The sequence below is a fragment of the Dysidea avara genome, chromosome 3 (genome assembly GCF_963678975.1).
Source record: "Dysidea avara chromosome 3, odDysAvar1.4, whole genome shotgun sequence".
Taxonomy (NCBI): domain Eukaryota; kingdom Metazoa; phylum Porifera; class Demospongiae; order Dictyoceratida; family Dysideidae; genus Dysidea; species Dysidea avara.
Window position 1 is genome coordinate 12711020 of NC_089274.1, and position 23779 is coordinate 12734798.

Genomic DNA, 23779 nt, shown 5'->3' on the forward strand with positions numbered 1-23779 from the left:
ATAATTGGTGCAGTTGAGTATCAGTGTCAGTTGCTTCTTTCAGCTGAGCTAGCTTTTCATCAGACATCGACACAATAGACAAGGCATTGACATCAAAAATTTCTTCTAAAGTCTCATCATCTTGTAAAAATGCTCTGGACAGGGTGTCTGCAAGCACCAACTGTTTACCAGGACGGTAAACCACATTTATTGAATATTTTTGTACTGTCATTATCATCCTTTGTAGGCGAAGTGGTGCTTGACACAGGGGCTTTTTCAGGATTGCTTCTAAGGGTTTATGGTCACTTTCAACTTTCATATTGGGTACACCGTAAATGTAGTCATGGAATTTTGTGCACCCAAATACCACTGCTAGCATTTTCTATTTGTGCATAGTTTTGTTGAGTGTTGCTAAGTGATTCTGAGGCATATGCTATAGGATGTTCATCTTGAATTAGAACAGCACTCAGTCCTTTGGAGCTGGCATCGACAGATAACTTGATGGGTCTGTCTGGTTTAAAATACTTCAGCACTGGTGCAGTAGTGGCAAGTTGCTTGAGTTTTAGAAAACTTTCTTCGTGTTCATGGTGCCACTCCCACATTGAATCTTTCTCTAGCAGTGCACTGAGTGGTGATGCTATTTGGGAGAGATTTGGAATAAATTTTGAGAGATAAGTTAGCATACCTAAAAAAACGTTGAAGAGCTTCCTTGTCTTGTGGTGGTGGCGGCATGTCGGTAACTGCTTGTATCTTCTTTGGGTCAGGTTGGAGCCCTTGGCTGGTAAGGATGTGGCCTAGATAAGCAATGCATTGCCTTTTCATTTGACACTTTGTTTTGTTCAGTGTTAAATTACGATGTCGGGCTCTTTCTAGAACTTGTACCAATCTAGCATCATGTCGTTGCTCATTTTCTCTCCAGACAAGAATATTATCCACTACAACCTCCACACCTTCGATATCCTCAAACATTTGTGACATCACTCTTTGGAATATATCTTGTGAGGATGACAAGCCAAAGGAAAGTCGTTTGAAACTGTATTGCCCAAATGGTGTGCTGAAGGTACAGAGTTCGGCACTTTCCCCATCAAGTTTGATTTGCCAGAACCCCGAACTAGCATCTAAGACTGAGAAAATTGTAGCTTTTGACATTCTAGTTACAACATCCTCGATAGTTTGTGTTGGGTAATGTTCACATTTGATTGCATTATTTAGGTCATGTGGGTCGATACATATACACAGTGTCCCGTTAGGTTTGATGATTGTGACCATACTGTTAACCCAACTAGTAGGTGTGTTGACCTTCTCAATCACGTCAAGATTTTCCATACGTTGGAGCTCTTCTTGAATCTTTGGTCGCAGTTTAATAGGGGCACGACGTGGGGGGGTGAATAACAGGTTGGCAGGATGAGTCGATGTTGATATGGTACAGGACATCACTGATACAGCCTAAACCAGCGAACACATCGCTATAATAATCAAACATTTCGGCACAAACTGGGTCTCGTCCATCCATCATGGTATCAAGTGTGTCAACACGGTGAACTAAATTCATTTCAATGGTTGTGGGAAGACCTAGAATGCTAGGAACTTCTTGATCTAATATTTCAAACTCGACCATGTATTGGTGACCATTATATTCACAAGGTATGATTGCTTTCCCACAGGTATGTAATTTATGACCTCCAAAAGCAGTGAGCTTAGACATGGATTTCTGCAGGGGTGTTTTGCACACCGTGAGGTATTTCTGTTTGGAGATCACGTTGCATTGGGCGCCGGTATCTATTTTGAACTTTGTTCTTTAGTTATTGTGGGTGATTGTTATTTGCCACTCTTTGGTGATGCTGTTCTTTTGAAGTGCACCAATAAACATATCGTCAGTTGATTCATCGTTGTCATCCATATGTATGCCGTGAAGTGGTCGTGATTTTGTACGACACATCTTGGCAAAATGTGACCGGATTTCATATAACAAGGCTTCCACACACACAAAATCAAACTTACGATTTTACCAGAAATGGATTGCTGGCCTAATACACTATCATATTTCACACTGTACTTCCTTCAGCACTGGCAAGTCTGGTTTCTGTAGCAGCTTTCTTCCGACCCTGTCAAAGCCACGAGTGTGAGATTGGCACCATTAAATGGCCATGGCTTTGTGATAATGGTGTGTAGTGAGCTGGGACTTCACAGAGAGCTCGCCAATAGTGTTCTCAGTCAATTTGGAGTAATTTGAGGGCCATGGAGGGCCATGGAGAGCCCAAACTTGGCCTCTGGACTCCAATCGTCTTCTTACTCCATTTTATACCCGTATATTAAGACCACCATCCACCCCCACCCTTCCACCCTTAGTACTACCATCTGTGATATTATTACCCGTTCGAAAAAAGCTGCTCAAAACAGGGCAAATTTTGGGTATCAGAAATGTATACACCCACTCAGTGATAGCTAGTGAACAGATGAACAATTGGTGCAAATTTTGTTTGCACAGCTGTAGGCACTGGGAAGTTATTACACAATGATTCCTTAAAATCGCCATATCTCCTAACAAAGCTTTGTGCGTCGAAGCCTTGTTTTGTCAAATTCAGTCACAAATGGTTCTTACGTCTACATTTGCAGCATTCTGCACCAAAAGCTGGGCATGCTTGCTGTCTAGTATGCCAATTTCCACATCGATCACCCAACTGCTTATCTTTCCATATGCCATGTATGTCTGTAAGATCATCATGGGTGCTTGCAGTAAATGATTTCATTTGTGTAAGTGTAGCCTCATTTACTCTGCATATGTCAATAGCTTTTTGCAGGGTCAATTCTGGCTGTTTTAACAATCTGCTTCGAGTTTTGTCACATCTGATAATGCAAACAATTCGGTCGCAAATTAGGCCATCCTTTAGGTCACGAAATTCACACGTCTGAGCTTTCTTCCTGAGATCAGTGACATATTGGTCGATAGTTTCATCGCTGTACTGGTTGCGTGTAGTAAACACGTGTCTTTCCCAAGTTAAATTTGTTCTTGGGATACTGTAGGCTTTGTACTTTGCCAGAATCACTTCGACCTTCTGTTTGTCTCCCTTGTCCGCCCAGGTAAAAGTGTTATAGATTTCCAAGGCGGCTGCGCCGATCACGTGTAGGAGCGTTGCTGCCTGAATTTTGGCATCTTTTGAACTAAGTCCACTAGCCAGCGAAAACAGTTTGAAACGTTGTTTCCATTGTTGCCATGATTCAGCGAGGTTAGTTCCGTCTAAGTTCAATGCTTCTGGTGGATTTAAGCGGTCCATTCTGACACCATGTAATGTTCACCTTCTAGAATAATCTTATCACTTGTAAAATCAACGCATGCGCATGTTACAACAGCATTAGTATGGTGTACGCATGTTACAAATACCAAAGTAGAGATCTTCTCACTGTAATACCATCATTCATCTTTAGTTTCACTACTTTTTATCACTCGGATCTCTACTTTATTTTTAAATTAATAATATACTAGTTTGTTTGGTTTTATGTTATAGCATACAGCTAGCTATAACATGTGACTGTTCTATTAGGGTGACTGCTGTATTAGAGTATCTTGAGTCAGCCTTCACTAGGGGGCATGTCACTATTTCATATTTTCATTTCACTAGCACTATGAATGCAGCTAGATCAATAATAAGAGGGCATTGTCATCGTTATTGAGTAAATTAACTAGCCAAGATTGTTAAATGAGCGTTGTGTCAAGCCTATTGTGAAGTTACAAGTATCCATGAAGCGTAAGCGCTTTAAATAATTTTTTGGCATCTAAATATGCTGCTCAAGGAAGGTGTTGATCCAAAAAATTAATGCCTCAATATGGCTTCATTGCATCAAGAAGAAGACATCCAGGCTGATTGAGAACAGAAGGAAAGACAAGGCACACACTCATTGGAACCCCAAAAGGTACATCCCACTGGTGCGCTTGTTGTGGCATAAAATGGTAGCCATGTGCTGCTTTATTTGGCCTCCAGACTTGCAACTGTGGTCAGGCAGGCAGGCAGGCAGGCAGGCAGGCAGGCAGGCAGGCAGGCAGGCAGGCAGGCAGGCAGGCAGGCAGGCAGGCAGGCAGGCAGGCAGGCAGGCAGGCAGGCAGGCAGGCAGGCAGGCAGGCAGGCAGGCAGGCAGGCAGGCAGGCAGGCAGGCAGGCAGGCAGGCAGGCAGGCAGGCAGGCAGGCAGGCAGGCAGGCAGGCAGGCAGGCAGGCAAATGGAAATTCGAGTTTTGGTGATTTTTTTAAATTCTATATCTCGCCGCCTGTAAGTGTTTTCTTGTTTTAATGCTGTATTTGATGTTAGATGGACTAATATTATTCCGTAAAAGTGATTTTCAAGATGTTTCTAGGATGGTTTTTAAAGTCAGCATGTGTCACTTTTGGGAGATTCGTACTGTTTGATGCATAAAATGTACTTCTATTGCTAGATCTATGAAATTAACATTTATTCATATTTTAAACTAGAATTTTCATTTATAAAGCAAAAATTAAGTGAGGTGATCAGCCAAGATAGCAGTGGTTTAGTGGTTAAGTATGTGGGTGTTACCCTGGTTCAAACTGTGGTAAACATTTTTGTAATTTTTTTTTACCCATGGTAACTGTTCTATTAAAGTATCTCAATCCCACAATTTTACACCTGTTTGGTTTTTGCTTTAGTTTTTTGTAACTCTTTTGCTTTTCAAACCATCAAAACGCACTACTACAATGATCAGCCTATGTACACACCAATTTCACATACTCAGTTTACCCTGTAGCCGTGACATGTTTGATCTTTTTTACATGAATAAATGCTCATAACTCTTTGCAGATTTATAGCAAACTTGGTACATGAATTCACCATTATATGCTCTTCATTTGATCAAAAGATTGAGGAAATCAAGTTACACGTTTGCATTATATATCAATTTTTGCAAAGTGCTTGAAATAAATCAAAGTTCCAGTAGCCCCCCTCCCCCCCCCCCCCCCACACACACATCTTAAGAAGAAGATTTAAACACCATATTTTGCAAATGGCTGGTACGAATTTAATCAAATTTGCTGTGACCTACCCTACCTGGCAGACAGCTATAATGCAAAAGTGATGTGCTTTGGAGAAGGGGGCCATGGAGCTATGCACACGTGAAAATGCTGTTTTCTTTCTTCCTGTCAATATACTCATGGTGTGGCACGTCAGCTTTCTTGGCCAGATGAAACAATACTGTGTGTCTATGATTGTAATGTATGACTTTTTCAGACAACAAGTAGAACAGGATTTGTGATTTCAAATAATACTGCAGTGATCCATTTACCTCTTTGTTGTACCTATCGTATTAACGTAAGTCTCTCTAAGTACTTAACACTGTTGGTTACTCTTGTATCTATAATTTAAGTTTGCAGATCTGAACTTTGCAAGTTGCATTAATGCTTTTCAAAGTAAGTTGTCATTATAATCTAGAATAAGGTGCATGTATAGACTCATTTTATTAAGTTTATCTGTACAGGAGTGCATGTACAAACTGTTTATTATACCGCTAAAAATAAAATACTTTGTTATGCATACAGGTTTGAAGGCATTTCAAAAATTTGTTGTCACACATCATTAAGACACACAGAAAATCCAATTCAATCTGTATGGGTTCATATGAAAAATATTTAAAATCTAATTTCTCAACTATTCATTTGTGTCACTTGTTAACAGTGAACTGGAGAATGTAAGTTTTATATACAATTTGAAAATTCATGATCACGTATGTTTAAAGTACATACGTAGCAATTATTATGAATGTGTCATAGATTAAAGTATCAGTATGGTAGTACTATATTAATTTTTATTAGGGTATCATGAAGGTTTCTCGCAAAAATATTGACCAGAAACTAGCCTTACAGTACTTTCTTGGCAGTATTGGTTATGAACTGAGCCAAAAGTGCCTTCAGTACAACTTGAAACACTTCCGATAGGTTGCAACAATTTTTTTTGAAATTACTCAGTGGAATTTTCTACAAACTGCCTGTTAAAGCTATTGGCTTAATTTCTTCATTGTTTTATGTCCCTTCAGTGCGAGACATATCTTTTTGCCAACTGCAGCACCTACAATGCAAGCATCATGGACTTACCTTTGTCCCCCTTTGTGTCCCATTTATTTCTCCACTACTGCATAGGGGTTGATTCATGCTAGCTAATGCATCATGGTTGCAGTACAGCTGTATAACAGGTGAAATATCGAATGCAGAATGGCTACTTTGGCATGTTCAGTTGTAATTTCTGTAGTAACTGGATTGATTGCGGAAGTGCTCCTTGTACTGTTCTTCAGTTATTAATATAAACACTGTATACCAAGTGGAACATAGTTGAAAACAAAGTGGAATGGACACTTCTCTTTTCAGCAAGTGATAGTCAGGGCACTTTCAGTCATGCAGTTGATTATTATAAAGTATCTGGTGCCAATCTTTTTTCACCAGTAATGAAGTTTATATGTTAGTAAAAAGTGTAATCATTTGAGTAGTGATGATAGAAATAAAAGTCAACTACACATATAGCTAAAATAGTAGACATTTGATCAGATCTAGGATTTTTAAAAGAGGGTTTCTGAAAACTAATATAGAATGCATTATAGATTAGGGGTGCTGTTTGAGGACATTTTTAGAAGCTTTGAGATTGAATTTTAAGTTTAATCACGGTAAATCCAATGTTTTAAACTGTGAAATAAACAGACTAGTAGGGCAAAAGTTGTGCTTTAACATTGATTGCTCTACTGGATTTAATACAACTGCATGCATGCTACTAAAACACAGTTGTTTGCTATGATAAATTGTCGATATAGCAATAATAAGCCACTGAGCTAAATTTAAAAGGGGGTTTCTGTTGAAACCACAGAAACTCACCTAAATCTGCCACTGCTAATCCCTACTTCAGTCTATAACCATGACTGAATTAAGGGTTAAATGTCCACTCAGTGCAATGCTGGGTGATATTTTTGAGCATCAACCCCAAGCCTTCATCATCACTACTATACAGCACTACTGTACTGTATGATAGCTGACTTACTGATAATTAATATAAATATTTTGCAATGAGAATTTGTTGGTTTTACCCATGAATGGTTGACATGACCCAAGTTAACAAGGTTATTTCAAACACTTTGCTGGAGGCTTGAAACAGACCATAGGATATGTATGGTTAATACAACTATCTTATAATGTCTTAGTAACATTTATACCAAAACAATCATGCTGTGAAAAAGGAGGTGTGGCTCTCTAGGGTGAAAGGGTTGTGAAATCATAGGTGGTGGCCAAGAAATAGCTGCAATGATGTCAATACCAATCATTTTAATGATTACATTGTCATCAGCATAAAATGATTGGCATTGGCTTCATTGCAGCCATTACTTGGCTCCCATCTTTCGTAGTGTTTCCAAAGGGTCCTTATCTCAGTAAATCCAACCACAGAATGTGTATCAACCAAAAAATATGTCAGTCTAGTAATCCAGTGTAGTGAGTTGCTTTGTACTGTTAAGGGACCTCATAGGTAGCTACCTCATTAATTCAATAGTTAACTCGTTGATGGCTTGTTGATCCAATAGTATGTAATGCAAACGCCTTCCACCTTCAGCACTTCACATACCAAATTTGGACAAGATTGCTTAATGCAATCATGAAATATGAGCCCTTTCACCCTGCCTTTTTGGAGGGCCACATCCTTGTTCACAGCTTGGCTATTTTGTTATAGATATCACTTCTTTTTGTAGTTGTAAGTCCCAAAACCAGCCTATGGTTGACTTTGAGGCTTCCTTTTATCTTGTTTTTTCCTTTTCTACAGAAATTGTTGAAGACTGCTATTTGTGTGCACCTATGTATTTATTGTAAATTTGAAGCTGAATAAAATGATTATTATGTAGCTATTGGAGTGACTTATTACATAACTGAACCCTGTGTCGGGTGTTATGTATGTATAGCTGGACTATCTATGGTGATATCTACAAGGTAACTTTACGAGGCTGAATGCTCTACAGAGTGACTTGTTTGTGGCAGTCTACATGGTTAAAAAAAGAAGAAAATAAAGAAGAAAAATGCGAAGAACATAAGACAAACTTTGAAGGCGTGTATCTGGGCAGATTCAACTCAAATTTGGAATGGGAGGTGCCCTACCCCAAGGAAGTTCACAGTAAAAAAAAGGTTAATTAGCCTTCAAGCATGGATAAGTGAAAACAGTGTTTTCTTAGTTCTGTAAAACGAGTTTTTCGCGTGTCCACAACAACTGTACTTGGTCACACGGCACACTACTGTGTGTCTTGATATACCGGTAGCCTATTTTAATACTTTCGTCTACAGTACTCGTAATAGAGCACACATTATTTCTGAGCACTTCTAATAAAATGCGCATAGAGTTTGCACTGATAGATCTATGAGATTATATAAAACTTTATCTAAACTAGAACTTTCATGTATAAGATAGAAATTAAGTGAGGTGAGCAACTGACAGCAGTGAGGTGAGCAACTGACAGCAGTGATGGAGTAGTATATAGGTGTGGAGGTTCCTGGTTTTGAACCCTGGAGAAAAATTTTGCATATATTTTTCACTTACAGTTGACTCAATCACGTTTGCTTCCCATGTTTAGTTTTGCTTTATATCTCTTTAGCTAATACACTCAGTACTTTAGGTTTGCACTACGATAGTTACTTCATGTATAGAATAATTTTCAAATTATTCTGCCTAGCGGATCATTCTGTAGACATGACAACAAATCGCTTTTGCAATTTTTAAAATCATGCATAACTCCCTTGTTTATTAATTTGATCTGTTCAAAAATTGGACTGTAAATGTACTGCATTGTGCTCTTACTGCCCTCCCAAATTTGAAGTCATTCAACTACTGAAGAATGCTATTTTTCTAAAGTATGCCAAAGAAAAACAATTAAGAATACAAAGATTAAGAAGAAAAATACAAACAAAATAAGATGAACTTTGAAAGCACGTATCTTGATGTGATGGCTAGGTGGATTCAACTTAAACTTGGAATAGGAGGTGCCCTACCCCAAGGGAATTTCCACAGAAAAAACTGGTTAATTTCTGTTCAGGCACTATCGAGGTACAGGTGTATAGACACATGAAAATAACGTTTTATTGGTTCTTGTAAAATACACACTTGTCTGTCGCATGTCTGCACTAGCTGTACTTGGCTACATGACACACCATCATGAGTCCTGATCCTTGAGTCATTTGAATTGCAGATAAACAATCCCAAAAATTTGGGTCACCTGTAGCTATCCTTTTGAGTTTACAGTGACACATACAGTAGTGTGTTGTGCAACTTAAGGAAACTGATGCAGAATGAGATAGATAAATGTAATTATGTGTTGTGATATTTCTGCATTTGTAACTTGGCCATATTGGACTTCAGATATACCCACAGTGTGGCTATAAATTTTAGTTGAAGTGTGACAGTCATAGCTATCTGAGATATATGCCTTTAAAGTTAATCTATTTTCTTCCATTTTATGGACACGATCTTTTTTGACATTCAAAACAATTGCATGTATGTGCTTTACTTGATTTGGTTCACATTATAGAGTAATAGCTTATCACAGCACACTTGTCATGCAATTTTCATACATGACACACTGGAAAATTATGCACTATAGGAAAATTACAATAGCAAATTTTTGTCATTCAACAGCTTAAAAAACTTGTTGAATTCTCATGCAGATCTCAGTAGACTGTCAAGATAAACAACAGTATTACCCCGCTGCAATAAGCTTACCACAGACTAAGTCACTTCTAAACACTTCTGTATTCCAACATATACAGTGAGTAATCTCTCTCTCCAATTGAAAAGCAAGTATTTAAGCTTTTGCTATGCTTGGAGAAGTACTTGGCACAACTTGTTGAATGCACTGCATTGATATGCTTTGTGACAGTCAGTTATGCTTAGGACAAAGATGGTACTTATTGGGAATATGTCATGAGTTACTTCCATTTTTAATTAATCACAAAGGAGTAGGCATGGCCCACGAAATAACATCACCCAAAAAACCAGCCTCAATTTTTCCTGACGATGATGAGGCGTATTGGTTAGGTAAAACTAAGCCCAAACAAGCTTTCAGATTGACCCGAAACACTTTCAACAACTTGCTACAGAATTTTTAAAATAATTTATTTAACGGAATTTTCTACTGACTGACTGAGTACTGACTAACTGATGCCTTCAGACAAGCGTAACTCAATAACAGCTAAGGCTACGGGCATGATTTTTTCACTGTTCGATGTCGCTTCATCCCGAGAGGTGCCTTTTGGCATACAGCAGTATGTACAATGCATTCTTCATGGACTTACCAGTGTCCTCCTTTGTGTCCCATTCATCTTTGCTGACAGCAAAAAGTGTCAATTTGGCAGTAGCACATGATGGCTTCCCTTTGTAATGTAAAAATCTTCTGTATTTTTCATAGTAGCTGTTTTGATTGCAGAGGTGCTTTTAGAACAGTTCACGATTTGTACTGCTGTGTAATGGGTTGAACATAGCCAACAACGAAGCATAATGGATGCTTCACTTTTCAGACGATGATTGATATAGCTGGGGCATGTGGCGCCATTTTCAGATGCGGTATGCGTGGGTTCACCAGCCATAATAAGTATTTGCAAAAAAAGTTAACAAACAAGTACACAAAGGATTTGCAATTTTCAACTAGAGTAGGGACCATAGCACGTCAATAAAAAGTACTGAAACAAGTTGGAGTAGTCCATGATATTAAATCACAGTAAAACAATAAGAAGTGTTATATCCCTACTGTGCATTTAATATATGGAGCACAGTAGGGATATATCACTTCTTATTGTTTTACTGTGATTTAATATCATGCACTACTCCAACTTGTTTCAGTACTTTTTATTGATGTGCTATGGTCCCTACTCTAGTTGAAAATTACAATTTTTTTTGTGTACTTGTGTATCAAATGGTACAGTAGTACTGCTTAAGTAAGGAATGCGGTGAAACTTTTGCGCACCACCCAAAATTCCGTCTTCAAAAATCATCCTAGAGACATTTTAAGTGACGAAAATCACCTTTACGGAATAATACTAGTTCACATAATACATACTACAGCATTAAATATAACAAAACACTTATAGGTGACTGGATATAGAATTTTTTTTAAATCACTAAACTCAAATTTTAGTCTCACTGACTGCCTCACTGACCACAGTCACAAGGCCAGAGGCCAAACGAAGCAGCTCACAGTCACCATTTTACGTCACAATAACAAACTCACCAGTGGGATGTGCCTTTTGGGGTTCCAACGAGTGTAGGTCCTCTGCACCTTGTCTTTTCTTTTATCTTCAATTAGGCTGCTTGTCTTCTTCTTCATCCAATGAAACCATATTGAGGTGTTAATTTTCCATATCAATGCTTTCTTTTTGCAGCATAGTTAGACACCACAAAATTATTTCAGAGCTGGATTTCAGAAGCGCTTTAGTCCCAGCTGGTGCTACTATGAGAGGTACACTTGCTAGATATCTGCAACTTCATGATTGGTATCTGGTTCACGATATGTTTGTGATCACGCCCACCAAATAAAGATCTAGGTGGGCTAATAGCAAAAGAGTACTGAGACCCAACCTAGCTAGCTATTTACTTAACAATAAACAAGATCACCTCAGATCTAGCTAGCTGCACATTCCTTGGCTGACTTGAGAATGAGTCTAATACAACAGTCACTCTAATACAACAGTCATGTATGATAGAGCAACTACAAGTGACATTGTTATGGTAGACATGGTTATTTTTATAAAAAAAGAAGCACAGTATAAAATTAGTATTATTGTTCTAAAGGAGATAGGTACCCCTCAGCACAGCAAGGTTGACGGCGTTGGCTGGAGGCACACAGGGACGCGTGGACCTAGAATGTGATCCCGTGATACACATTACTGAAGAGTGCAGCAAGGAGAACTCCAAACTACAGCGAAGCCTGCCCATAACCACAAAATATGGGGAAATCCACTTCTCACTGAGCAAATGGGCAAGATGTTTATAAGTGATGGTATCTGCCTTTCCCATACCTACAGATGTGGAAAATGCAAGTGGACTAATACAAGTTACATTGTAGCTAGCTGTGCCGCAACAAAAAATACTAAACAAACTAGTATTTTAAAAATTGTTAATTTAAAAATGAAGTAGGGATCTATGCAATAAAAAGTAGTGAAACATGAGACGAATGATGGTGTTACAACATAGCTCAGTGAGAAAGTCCCTACTTTGGTACATTATAGCTATTATTGTTTTTTTCAATACCAAAGTAGGGACTTCCCATTGAACTATGCTGTAACACCATCATTTGTCTCTTGTTTGACTACTTTTTATTGCATAGATCCCTCCTTCATTTTTAAATTAACAATTTTTAAAATACTAGTGATAAAGCAAAGCAGATAATGGATTTTAAACCAGGCATGTGCCCACAGCTGAAAGCCAGCTATGGGTGCACCTGGTTTACTGAAATTGTTTTCATAAGTGTGTGTGTGTGTGTGTGTGTGTGTGTGTGTGTGTGTGTGTGTGTGTGTGTGTGTGTGTGTGTGTGTGTGTGTGTGTGTGTGTGTGTGTGTGTGTACGTACGTACGTACCTATATATCTACCTATGTTTGTCCGTATGCACCCATCTGAGCAAAATTGTTAAATATTAAAAGCAGCTTGCATGTAAGAAGTAAAAGTGAAATGAAGCCTGCTTCCACACTGGTATATAAACTTTACTCTAAGGTGGATTCTTTTTGGTAGTTTGAAATGTGGGTGTGGCGACTCTCATTGCACTTTGTGAATTATCTTCCCTTCGGGTTTTACAGGCATTTAAAAACAACAGTGCAGGCCTCATCGACTACCAGGAATAGCCTATCCCTTCGGGCATGTCCCCTACATACGCGAACGAGAATGAAGAGCAGCTTTGAGGTTTTGTCAAGAGAATTTGCAGGACAAAACACAATATTCAAACTATAAGACAGTATAGAAGATACTTCTGTGTGTAATGTGCTGTTAAAAGCAGTTTGTTTAACAAGTGCTTCCTTAGCAGTAGTGCATAGCAACGTAACTGAAAATTACAAAAATTCATGAATTACAAAATTCTAAATTGCATTAAATCAAAATCATGTGTTATTGCAAAACCAAAAACCTATTAGCTAAAATAATAACATAGTAATATGTAGGTGGTTAATTTTAGATGAGTTAGCTAGCTGCATGCGTGGCACCTGGTTTTTAGAAGTAACACAACATCAACTTGTTATATACTACAGAAAATAGTACACCATGACAACAGTCTTTTCACATGTGATACGTAGTTCCAGCAGAAGCTCAGATAAACACCCTAACAAAGCAGTCACCCAGCTATGTGTGATCATAGCTACACTAAAACCAAACTACTGTATAATTAATTATGAAGGAGGGACCCGTACACTACAAAGTAGTGAAGAAAACAGACATGATGGTATTACAACACAGCTATGTATATAATGGTATTTTATGTGGTACTTTGATGTTGAGCAATCATAATCAAAAGACTTTCCTATAGTGTTTTAGTTATTTCATTATGTCTCTCATTTTATTAATTATTAATTAAAGATACTGCTTTCTTTTTATGTGCATGATAATTTTGAAGTGTATTAGTCAATTGAGACAACATGTTGTAGATCATCCATGTAAACAGAGCAGAACAATAAATGTGACAGTGGAGGAGGTTTGGAATCCTGAAGGATATTACAAATATTCTGCTAAGTTTAGTATGCAATTTGATCCTCTGCTACTGAATTCTCTTGAAAGTATTACTATTCAAGTAACTATTGAGCCTGGTGGCAGAATTCTAGTTAAGGAGAGAATACAGCCTAAAAAATTGGTAAATGGCGTACATGTGTATATATTATGTATGTATGTATGTATGTATGTATGTATGTATGTATGTATGTATGTATGTATGTATGTATGTATGTATGTATGTATGTATGTATGTATGTATGTATGTATGTATGTATGTATGTATGTATGTATGTATTAACATGTTGGTTGCTGGGACCCACCCTGGGAATAGTGGCAACCGCCACCATTTATATAGGATTAAATTACACATATGTGCTCATATATATAATACATTTATTTACCTAGCTATACACCCTTCCACTGCACCAAGCTCTACATTGCCTACTCTTTTTCCTAATGCTAATCACATAACATTTTCCCACAAAGCCAGTAGTGTACATGACAATACACAAGTTCAACAATCATGCAACAAGAATACAACGATACCATAATAGCAAGTAAGATTATATCTACATGAGATCGTGCATGACATGACAATATATATATATATATAGATCATATAATATGTGATATAGAGAAGATGAGTTTGGATGAATAACGGGCAACTGAGGAAATCATAGGGCGGGCAGTAAGTACTTCCATAAATAGGGTAGATGAATGAACATAGCATTTGCAAGTGGTGATAGCAAAACCGCGAAGACATGTCAAATCGCAGCAATTGATCACTAGCAACCAAAATGACAGACCAAGCTATGTCATGAACATTAATATTGGTATTAACATGCTAACTTGAGCATGTACAAGCATACCACAACACATTACTGCATGCTTTCCTACACAAACCGCCCTTCCACCGCACCAAGCTCTATAACATTACAGCATGTGGCCACAACATATTACAACAACACATCACTTTACAGACCAGTTATACAGACTTACATACATATACATACAATTCTTTGGGGGAGGTAGGGCAACTGAGGTATGATACACTAGGCAATGAGTATGTGTTATCACTGTCACAGCAAATTTTACATAATACATCCAGTATGACTTATGCCAAGCCAGCAGCAGCAACATTCAGCAACCGCATTGCAAACATACAATTATAACAAGGATTAGCACATTCAGTTGTGACACATTAAATTTAATGACAGTTAGCATTTTGAGATAACACACACACAGCCTTGGACTAGGCAGTTATTGACTTTAATTATTCAGCAATTTGCGCCCAATTTCCCCCAAAGTAATTGTAAACAGTTACACGAAAATTGACAAAAATGTACAGTAACATAAGTACATAAATGTATATGATGCAAACACAAATATAGTGCATCAATTGATATGGTAACTACCGTTATGGAGTATGTATCTACAACTTGGATATTATTATACAGTGAATATACGCAACAACATATCAACCAATACTATACCGTGAGACAACATCATTGCTTGTAATACAAAATAGCATATAGGTCGTTAACCATCAATAATACCAAATGAGAATGTACGAAAGGCATAGAGTAACTTGTGTGTACAAGCCAAGTAATAACGAACAATGAAGGTTAACTATGAGATGAGTAGTGTGTGTTATTGTTGTTATACAGTTACATAATACTCAGTCACAATGAAATGATGAGTGTTCATAAACAACAGTTGTTAATCATGCCAGAACAACAGCCACAACAAGCACTACATTCACTGTGCAAGCAATTGGTAACAGCAATATCGATCGCACTAAATATTGGTCGTAAACAGATGAAACAATCATATGCAACAGACTAGCAAAACATCGATCATACCAAGTGTGATATTCATACATAGCAAATGCTACACTAGTACACTGTAACCACAAAACATTCTCGACAGACATCTTCTGTAATACCAAGCTCACAAATCGTAAACGCACAGCAACAACACAGGCCGTAGCAAGCACGGCATGTGTACACAACAATTGTCAGGTGCAACAAACTCAACATTCATATGCAACAGACGTACATATTTAGCAAACATTGATCGCAATGAACACTGATTGCAACAAACAATGATCATAACAAATGCAACAGTCATACAAAACAGACATTCATACACAACAAACACTGATCACAACAAATATCGGTCGCAGCAAATATCGGTCGCAGCAAATACTAGTCGCAGCAAACTCAACATTCGTATACAACAAACATTCATATGCAGCAAACATTGATCGCAACACACTGAACATTTATACACAACGGGCATTCATACGCATCAAACATTGATCGCAACAAATGCAACGTTCATACACCACAGACATTCATACACAACAAACACTGATCACAACAAATATCGGTCGCAACAAACTGAACATTTATACACAACAGACATTCAAAGCAGAAGACATTGATCGCAACAAACTGAACATTCATACACAATGAACATTCATACACAATGAACATTCATACACAATGAACATTCATACACAGCAAACATTGATTGCAACAAATGCAACATTCATACACAACAGACATTCTTACTCAATGAACGCTGATCACAACAAATACCGGTCGCAACAAATATCGGTCGCAACAAACTCAACAGTCATACACAACAGACATTCATACGCAGCAGACATTGATCGCAACAAACACAACATTCATACACAACAAACACTGATAGCAACAAATATCAGTCGCAACAAATATCGGTCGCAACAAACTCAACATTCATACATAACAGACATTCATACGCCGCAAACATTGATCACAGCAAAAACACAACATTCATACACAACAGACATTCATACACAGCAAATACTGATCACAACAAATATCGGTCACAACAAACTCAACAGTCATACACAACAGACATTCATACGCAGCAAACATCAATCGCAACAAACTGAACATTATACACAACAGACATTCATACGCAGCAGACATTGATCGCAACAAACACAACATTCATACACAACAGACATTCATACACAACAAACACTGATAGCAACAAATATCAGTCGCAACAAACTCAACATGCATACATAACAGACATTCATACGCCGCAACATTGATCACAGCAAAAACACAACAAACATTCATACACAGCAAACACTGATCACAACAAATATCGGTCACAACAAATATCAGTCGCAACAAACTGAACATTCATACAACAACAGACATTCATACGCAGCAACATTGAGCGCAACAAATGCAACATCAATACACTACAGACATTCATACACAACAAATGCAACAATCACACACAACAGACATTCGTACGCAACAAACAACAATGGCTGTAGCAAGCACAACATGCATATACACAACTAATGCATTAATACACCACAAGTATGTACATTCACAACAGTCATGTTTCGCAACACAGGCACCACAGACTATGAATGGCCATGACAATGTGTACGGACACACCATAACAGATAAATAAAACCTCAATGATAACACAAACCGTTTTGATTTATAGCCTAATGGCATGGCCAGTAATTTCTACATCCCACCTCAATTGTAAGGAGAGAAAAAAATGCAAAAGAAGGTCAGTAAAGTTTGAATAGGTACTTTGTGGTAGCAGTTCTGTTAAACACCGAACAGCGATGTATGTAGTGGATAGTGGAATGGCAGTACTCTGAAGGGTAATGAAATATAATATTTATAATTTTGGTTAACAAGTGTTGAACTCTACATTTCAACAATCTCTGTAGTGATGTAGCAATTGCTTTGCCATCTGCAGTATTGATGGGAACAATAAATGCACATGTGGATGTTACTCCTTGAATGCGGTAAGGGCTTCTAAATGTGCAATCCAGGTTAAACTTGGGAGGCAGTTCTAATGTGGCTGTAGCACAATGAGAAATTTTAGAATAGATGTCGTAATGGACTGCCTGTACAATGAACATGTATGTATACTCTAGGTGACAAGCAACTATGATTATGATAAATTTGCATCATGGCAGTGAAAACTATACATGCACCGTGGTATGTGATCCAATGGGTTGGGAACAATGTTGACTGTAGATATGCATATTAATTGTTAGCTATTAATGCACAATTATGAAGAATGTAGAATGTGCAACATAAGTATTATTACAAGTGGAATTGAGTAAAACAGCACTGGTTAACTGCTCGCCATCATGTAAAATCTCACTGGGCTCCTCGTAAGATGGAGCATTTATGTATTATATTTTAATCACTAATGGTAGACTAATGAAACAGGTGAAGACCAATTCCCACTGTCACCTCCCAGGCCAGGGCGGGAGTAGTGAGTATTGTACGTGTCATGCTGGAGGCGGCACCAATGTTATATTCAAGCTCTCAGAATGATGGATACAAAGTGCAACTATGGAGCTGTACGCAAGAAGGGAAGAGTGATAGAGAAAAAGTCAATGCTGGATTGGAATAGTGACAGCAGTGACGAGTCAGTCCTTTACTGCTAAGTTCCAAGTTAAATGTATGTGTGCACTTTCATTTTGCAAATGTGTTACAAGTAGTCCACAGATATGGGTTCTCATTTCACCTTGCATGGGGCCTTGTGCCTGGGAAATCCTATAACTTTGCCCCTGCTGGAGTGAATCAGATAAAAGAGAACCTATACCTGTAACTTAAAGCAAAGCACAAACACCATGAGTGATGATAGATGTGAATAGGACAATGAAAAAATATTGGCAATATGATGTACAATATATTAGAATAACTTTCCAACGGTTTTGTCAATACAGTCAGCATTTATGGTGAAGATACATTAGGCTATGGGGATTAATTTACCCTAAAGTGGTAAGTCCTGGTTGTAGTGGTTTTTGTTTTTTGGAAGCAGTCTGATTTTGTAGCAGTGTAGCCCGATTTTGCTGCAAAATTTCCCTTCCTTATCATATGTAATTAAACTGATGTCCAACCATGCCTATCATCACTTTGGCATTATATTACACACTTTGTTACACCACTGTGTTCTTTAAGCATTTAACTACCTTGTACAAATTTTTAGTAGGCAACTAACAACTGCTGGGCAGCATCGAAACCGGTTCAGTACCTAAAGCAAAGCGTGGCTTTGAACATGCCCACAACCTTTGTAATGACCGGCTAGCATGGCTCCACACATCCATACAAGCAGTCTCACAAGTGGGCGTTGCTCATGAAATAAGCTGGCCAGCTATAAGACTATCAAACTGTGGCTGATATTATAATCCTAGAGTAGTGGGTGTGGCTCCATGAAAGCAACAGATACAGTGTTGTGCATATCTGCTGGCTGCTACACACGCGGGGTCAAATGGGCGTGGCTTTACGTATGTCTAGCTATAGCCTATAATCCGGGGACATGGCTCATGAAGGAGCAGGGCTGCAGCATTATGAAACATTAAATTATGAACGTATATATATATATTTTTTTTTGCATGAGTAGCCTGTTGAAATGGCATGTCACTCTAAGCATTGGATGCCATTAATATTTTTTTTACGGAACCTGGAGTTCTTGATGTAACAGTAACATTGTTACAGAATAATGCGTTATTGTGGTAGGCTACTTATCTTAATTGATTTGTGTGTTGCTATGTGGGAGATGCAGTAGAAGCCTGAAGAGTGGTAATTAGTACGGTTTCTCGGTTACAACAAGGGTGACGCACAGGCAACCTTAACCGCGATGGGCTTGTTTTAAGTTTGAAGGTGAAACACTGTTATCAAATAGCATTGAGTAAATAAGCGGCTGCGAGCTACCTAATGAATGGGCTGGAACCCATGTTTGCCTAACAAATTTGATACAGTTGATCTCAGGCTGCCCGCGAACAACCCGCACACGTGATTGTTCGAATGCATGAGCTATTTCAACCAACAAGCTCTATTCGCTATCGCGACTCAAGCGCGAGCCTCATCCGCGAGCAATCCGAAATAAACTGTAGTCCACGCAGTCTTTGGGAGGCCACCTACACACGTGAACGTAGGTCGCATGGATTCTTTGCTGTTGGCTATGCTTCATCTGCACCACAATCATACTGAATAGTGTATCGTGAGCTTTAATTCCGTTGAACATAATCTACCACCTAGCTACTAATGAAGATACAGTATAATGTAACTTAGCTGGTTTCACGCTGTAGCTATCCGGCAGGTCAGTGGATCAGTCTCACGTGCACAGGGATCATCACTCAAATTTTGATATCGTTAACTTCACAAGCTTAGATCCTCTACTGCCTGAGGAATATTCGAGGTTCATTGACCCTGGTAAAGCACCAAACAATCATAACGTGACAGTAATAATAATGATGAGCAAAGCCTGACCTGTTACTATATTAGGATTGTGGAATTTAACTATGATGTGCACTTATGCAATCAGGTGACAGATGGTCACACATGGTGTTACATGTTGACAACTCACCCAATGGAAGCTAGCCTGTTAACTTTTGTTTGTTGCTAGGACAACAAACTACATTCAATTGATAAAGCATTACAGCTACATAACTAGCATCTAATTCACCCAAATTCCTCCAAATTTCCCCAGTTGCTCGAGCTTGCTGTACCCCACATATAGAATTATAGTAGTACTTAGACAGTAATATTATTGTAGTTATAATAACCACACATAGCACAAGTATGCATGAAGTATATGACACATCCCGATGGTATATAGAAAATTATGACAATACCAAATGAGAATACAACTAAGTGAGCCTGTATGTGTACCAATAGCAGTAAACATCTTACTAAGCAGAGTTTTTGCAGGACCAGCAGGCACTAATGCCTGAGAACCTGTGAGTACCAAGGAGTGTGCAGGTATAGCATAAGTATAAAGGAGTGTGTAAATATGACATGAATGCAATGTACACAGTAGGCCTGCCAATTGATTGTATGCGAGTGTCAACTACCTGTATGCAGCAACAAATGTATGAACATATTAGTGAGCATTAAGTGGCTTTGCAAATACTGATATGCATTTTTGTAAGCATGTAAGCAGAACATAAATGTAAAAGCCCATAAGCAGCAGCAACAGTTGTATTCCAAGTCTGAATACAGCCAAGTACTATACATACAGACATTGGTAAGCACGAGTAAACTTGCAGTTAGAGCTAAAGAGGTTACTTATGTAGTACAAAAGCCTGCAATGATTTTAGACACGTAGTAGTTTATATTGTATGCGGATGCTTTCAAGTTTAAAGTACAAGAGTACTCTTGTGCACACAGACGCTATGTACTGACGAAGGCAAGTGCAACTGAGGATTGGAGGTATGTACCCCAAAATAAGCTGGTAAATGTTGATATACGCACCCAGCCTCCTACTTGCATGCAGCCACCAATGAACATGCATATGCCTGAGTATGGAGCATGCCTGCGAAAGCAACAGCCATTGAGCTATATAGGTATGCAACAGTTGGTGTATACTGGAGATATTACAAGTTACATTAGCAACCGAATGAAATATTTAATAGCATAAGAAGGTAGATAGGTTGCAGAGGTGTGGAAAGCTTGTAAAGGTGCCCTAGACAATGACACCTATCCTACTGTTAAACCATGGAAAGGAAACCCTATAGTAAGGTGTTATTATATACATGGAGAAGGGATGTGCAACCTTGGTGTAGATATGCGCACCTCCTAACTGCCTGTAGCCACCAATGGACCTGCATATGCATGGGCATGGAGCAAGCCTGCAGAGAGTAACACAGCTGAAGTGCAGTGGTCACATATGCATGTTCAACAACAGAAAGTTACTGTAATGTAACTATGGTATATACTACATGAAAGCAACAGTTAGGACATGCCTGTCTGCAGAAGCAGTGATAACTCGCGAGGCTATAGTGAAGAGCATGCATCCTGTGGTAGCAATTCTAGCAATGAAACAGTAGAAGTAAATTACTTGCGGCAGAGTTGTAGTTCAATAGTAGTGGCAACAGTAATAGCAGACATGCAGGAGCCATAAAATTCATGCAGCAGCACTTTGGTATATCATGAGGTTGCATATCATGCAGCAGCAAGAGCATCGCACAGTACTCCACTAGTCTCCACACTCTCGGTAGATCATGTAATAGTGGCACCCTTAAGCTCACAGCAGTGATTACATTTACGTGGCTGCAATAATGTTTCATTAAGTGGCGATAATTTTTTTATTATTTTTATTTTGGGCTGGGGCCATGATATACATGCAGCAATAGTAACATTCATACAGCAGCCACAAATGGAATTGGGCAACTGAGGGGATCAGGTTGGGGTCACTAGATGCCGTAGTAGCCATACTTGGGCAGTATTGCATATCGACCAATTGATGTCTGGAATATATACGCTTTAACGGAAACAGTAATAATGGTGGTAACATGCATGTGGTAGATGTAATCTTCGTGCAACATCATCCTCAAAGTGATAGCAGTAGTGACAATAATATTCATGCAGCAGCAGCAGTAATAGCATTCTTGCAGCAGCGATAACATTCACGCAGCAGCACTCTCAGTGCAATGGAAGCAGCAATAGCAATATTCATGCAGCAGCACCCTCAGTGCAATAGCAGCAGCAATAGCAATATTCATGCAGCAGCACCCTCAGTGCAATAGCAGCAGCAATAGCAATACTCATGCAGCACATGCAGCACCCTCAGTGCAATAGCAGCAGCAATACCGCATTTACTTGATTAAACACCGCACCTTTAGTAGTCGCAGCACTTGAGTGGTCCCACAATCGATTGTGAAAATAATGGCTTAAACATCGCTCATGAGAATCGAGTGGTAGTCAAGTTTGAATAGTCGCCACATCGATTTTTGGAACTAAGGTATTAAATGCCGTTGCATTTAATCAGGTAAATACAGTATTCATGCAGGAGCACCCTTAGTGCAGCACCCTCAGTGCATTGGCAGCAGCAATGGCAATATTCATGCAGCAGCACCCTCAATGCAATAGTAGCAGCAATAACATTCATGCGACAGTACTCTCTTAAGTGAATCATGCAACACACTTTGTATAGCGTAAAAGCACAATAGCCTCATATACTTGCAACAACTCGCGAGCGACCAGCCATCAAACATACAAAGTTGTAAGCCTTACGTATAGCATGCTACCGGAGAAAGCTTATCCAGTAAATACTTGCCCATTGGTTGTGGTCCCATCCTCATCCCTCAGCTGCCACCAAACTATACGGAGGAGTGTACAATACAAACACAGTGTAATTAGAATGCGTCAGGTTTTTTTTTGCCAGCACTACATTTATACAGCAGTATTCTCAGCCAATTATGCAACAGCAGCATATCATGCAGCAGCACTCTCAGCCAAACATGTAACAGCAGCATATCACGCAATGCAGCACTCTCAATCATGCAATGGCAGCATATCATGCAATGCAGCACTCTCAATCATGCAATGGCAGCACTCTCAATCACGCAATGGCAGCGTATCATGCAGCAGCATTCTCAATGCGATAGCATTAAGCCATTACGAGTTTCTGATTTTGCTTTTACCAGCAATATATGCTTGATATTACTATCTGTAACCCTTAACCGTAACCTAGCCAGTGCCTATAAGTATCCAGCATAAGTAGTGCCTAGTATCGGTGACCTAATAGAAGCTGAATAGTAGGAGCACTTACAGCTGGCAAATCATTGACGTAACACATTATTATTAAAGCACAATAACATTCATGCGGCATCATCATGCAGCAGTGCTTTATGCGATAGCAGCATGCAGCACTAGCACTTAACTAAGGCATGAGCAACAGTAGTGGCATACATAGCATATAAATTAAACACAGCAAGACCTCATGTAAATCAAGGCACATGTTAGCTGTGCATATAAACATGTTAATGGCAAAAGCTTATTACACCCTGATAACAATTAAACAACTCAAACAAACAAGCATAACTGCTGACAACACTTGAATAGACAAGCCCAGAGGTTTATGACGAAATTGAACAGACAAGCCCAGAAGCTAACGACACTATGTTAAAGGACAAGCTTGAAAGCTAATGACAAGACTAAGCCAGTACAGCAATTCATTGCAGTGTCACTTTAATTTTGCTAAACTTTTTATAGAACATGCATGAGAACTCAGCCAGTATCCCTCAATAGCCGCTTGTCTTATTGTAAT

General features: G+C 38.8%; 1 protein-coding gene across 1 annotated transcript in view; it reads left to right on the forward strand.

The window, feature by feature from the left end:
• The window catches only part of LOC136249431 (fibroblast growth factor receptor 3-like), a 126615-nt gene that overhangs the window by 42674 nt on the left and 60162 nt on the right, over positions 1–23779 (forward strand). The window contains exons 4-6 of the mRNA XM_066041436.1: positions 5213–5293; positions 5349–5391; positions 13618–13820. Of these exons, the coding sequence (XP_065897508.1) occupies positions 5213–5293; positions 5349–5391; positions 13618–13820 (327 nt within the window). The remainder of the gene's footprint in view (positions 1–5212; positions 5294–5348; positions 5392–13617; positions 13821–23779) is intronic.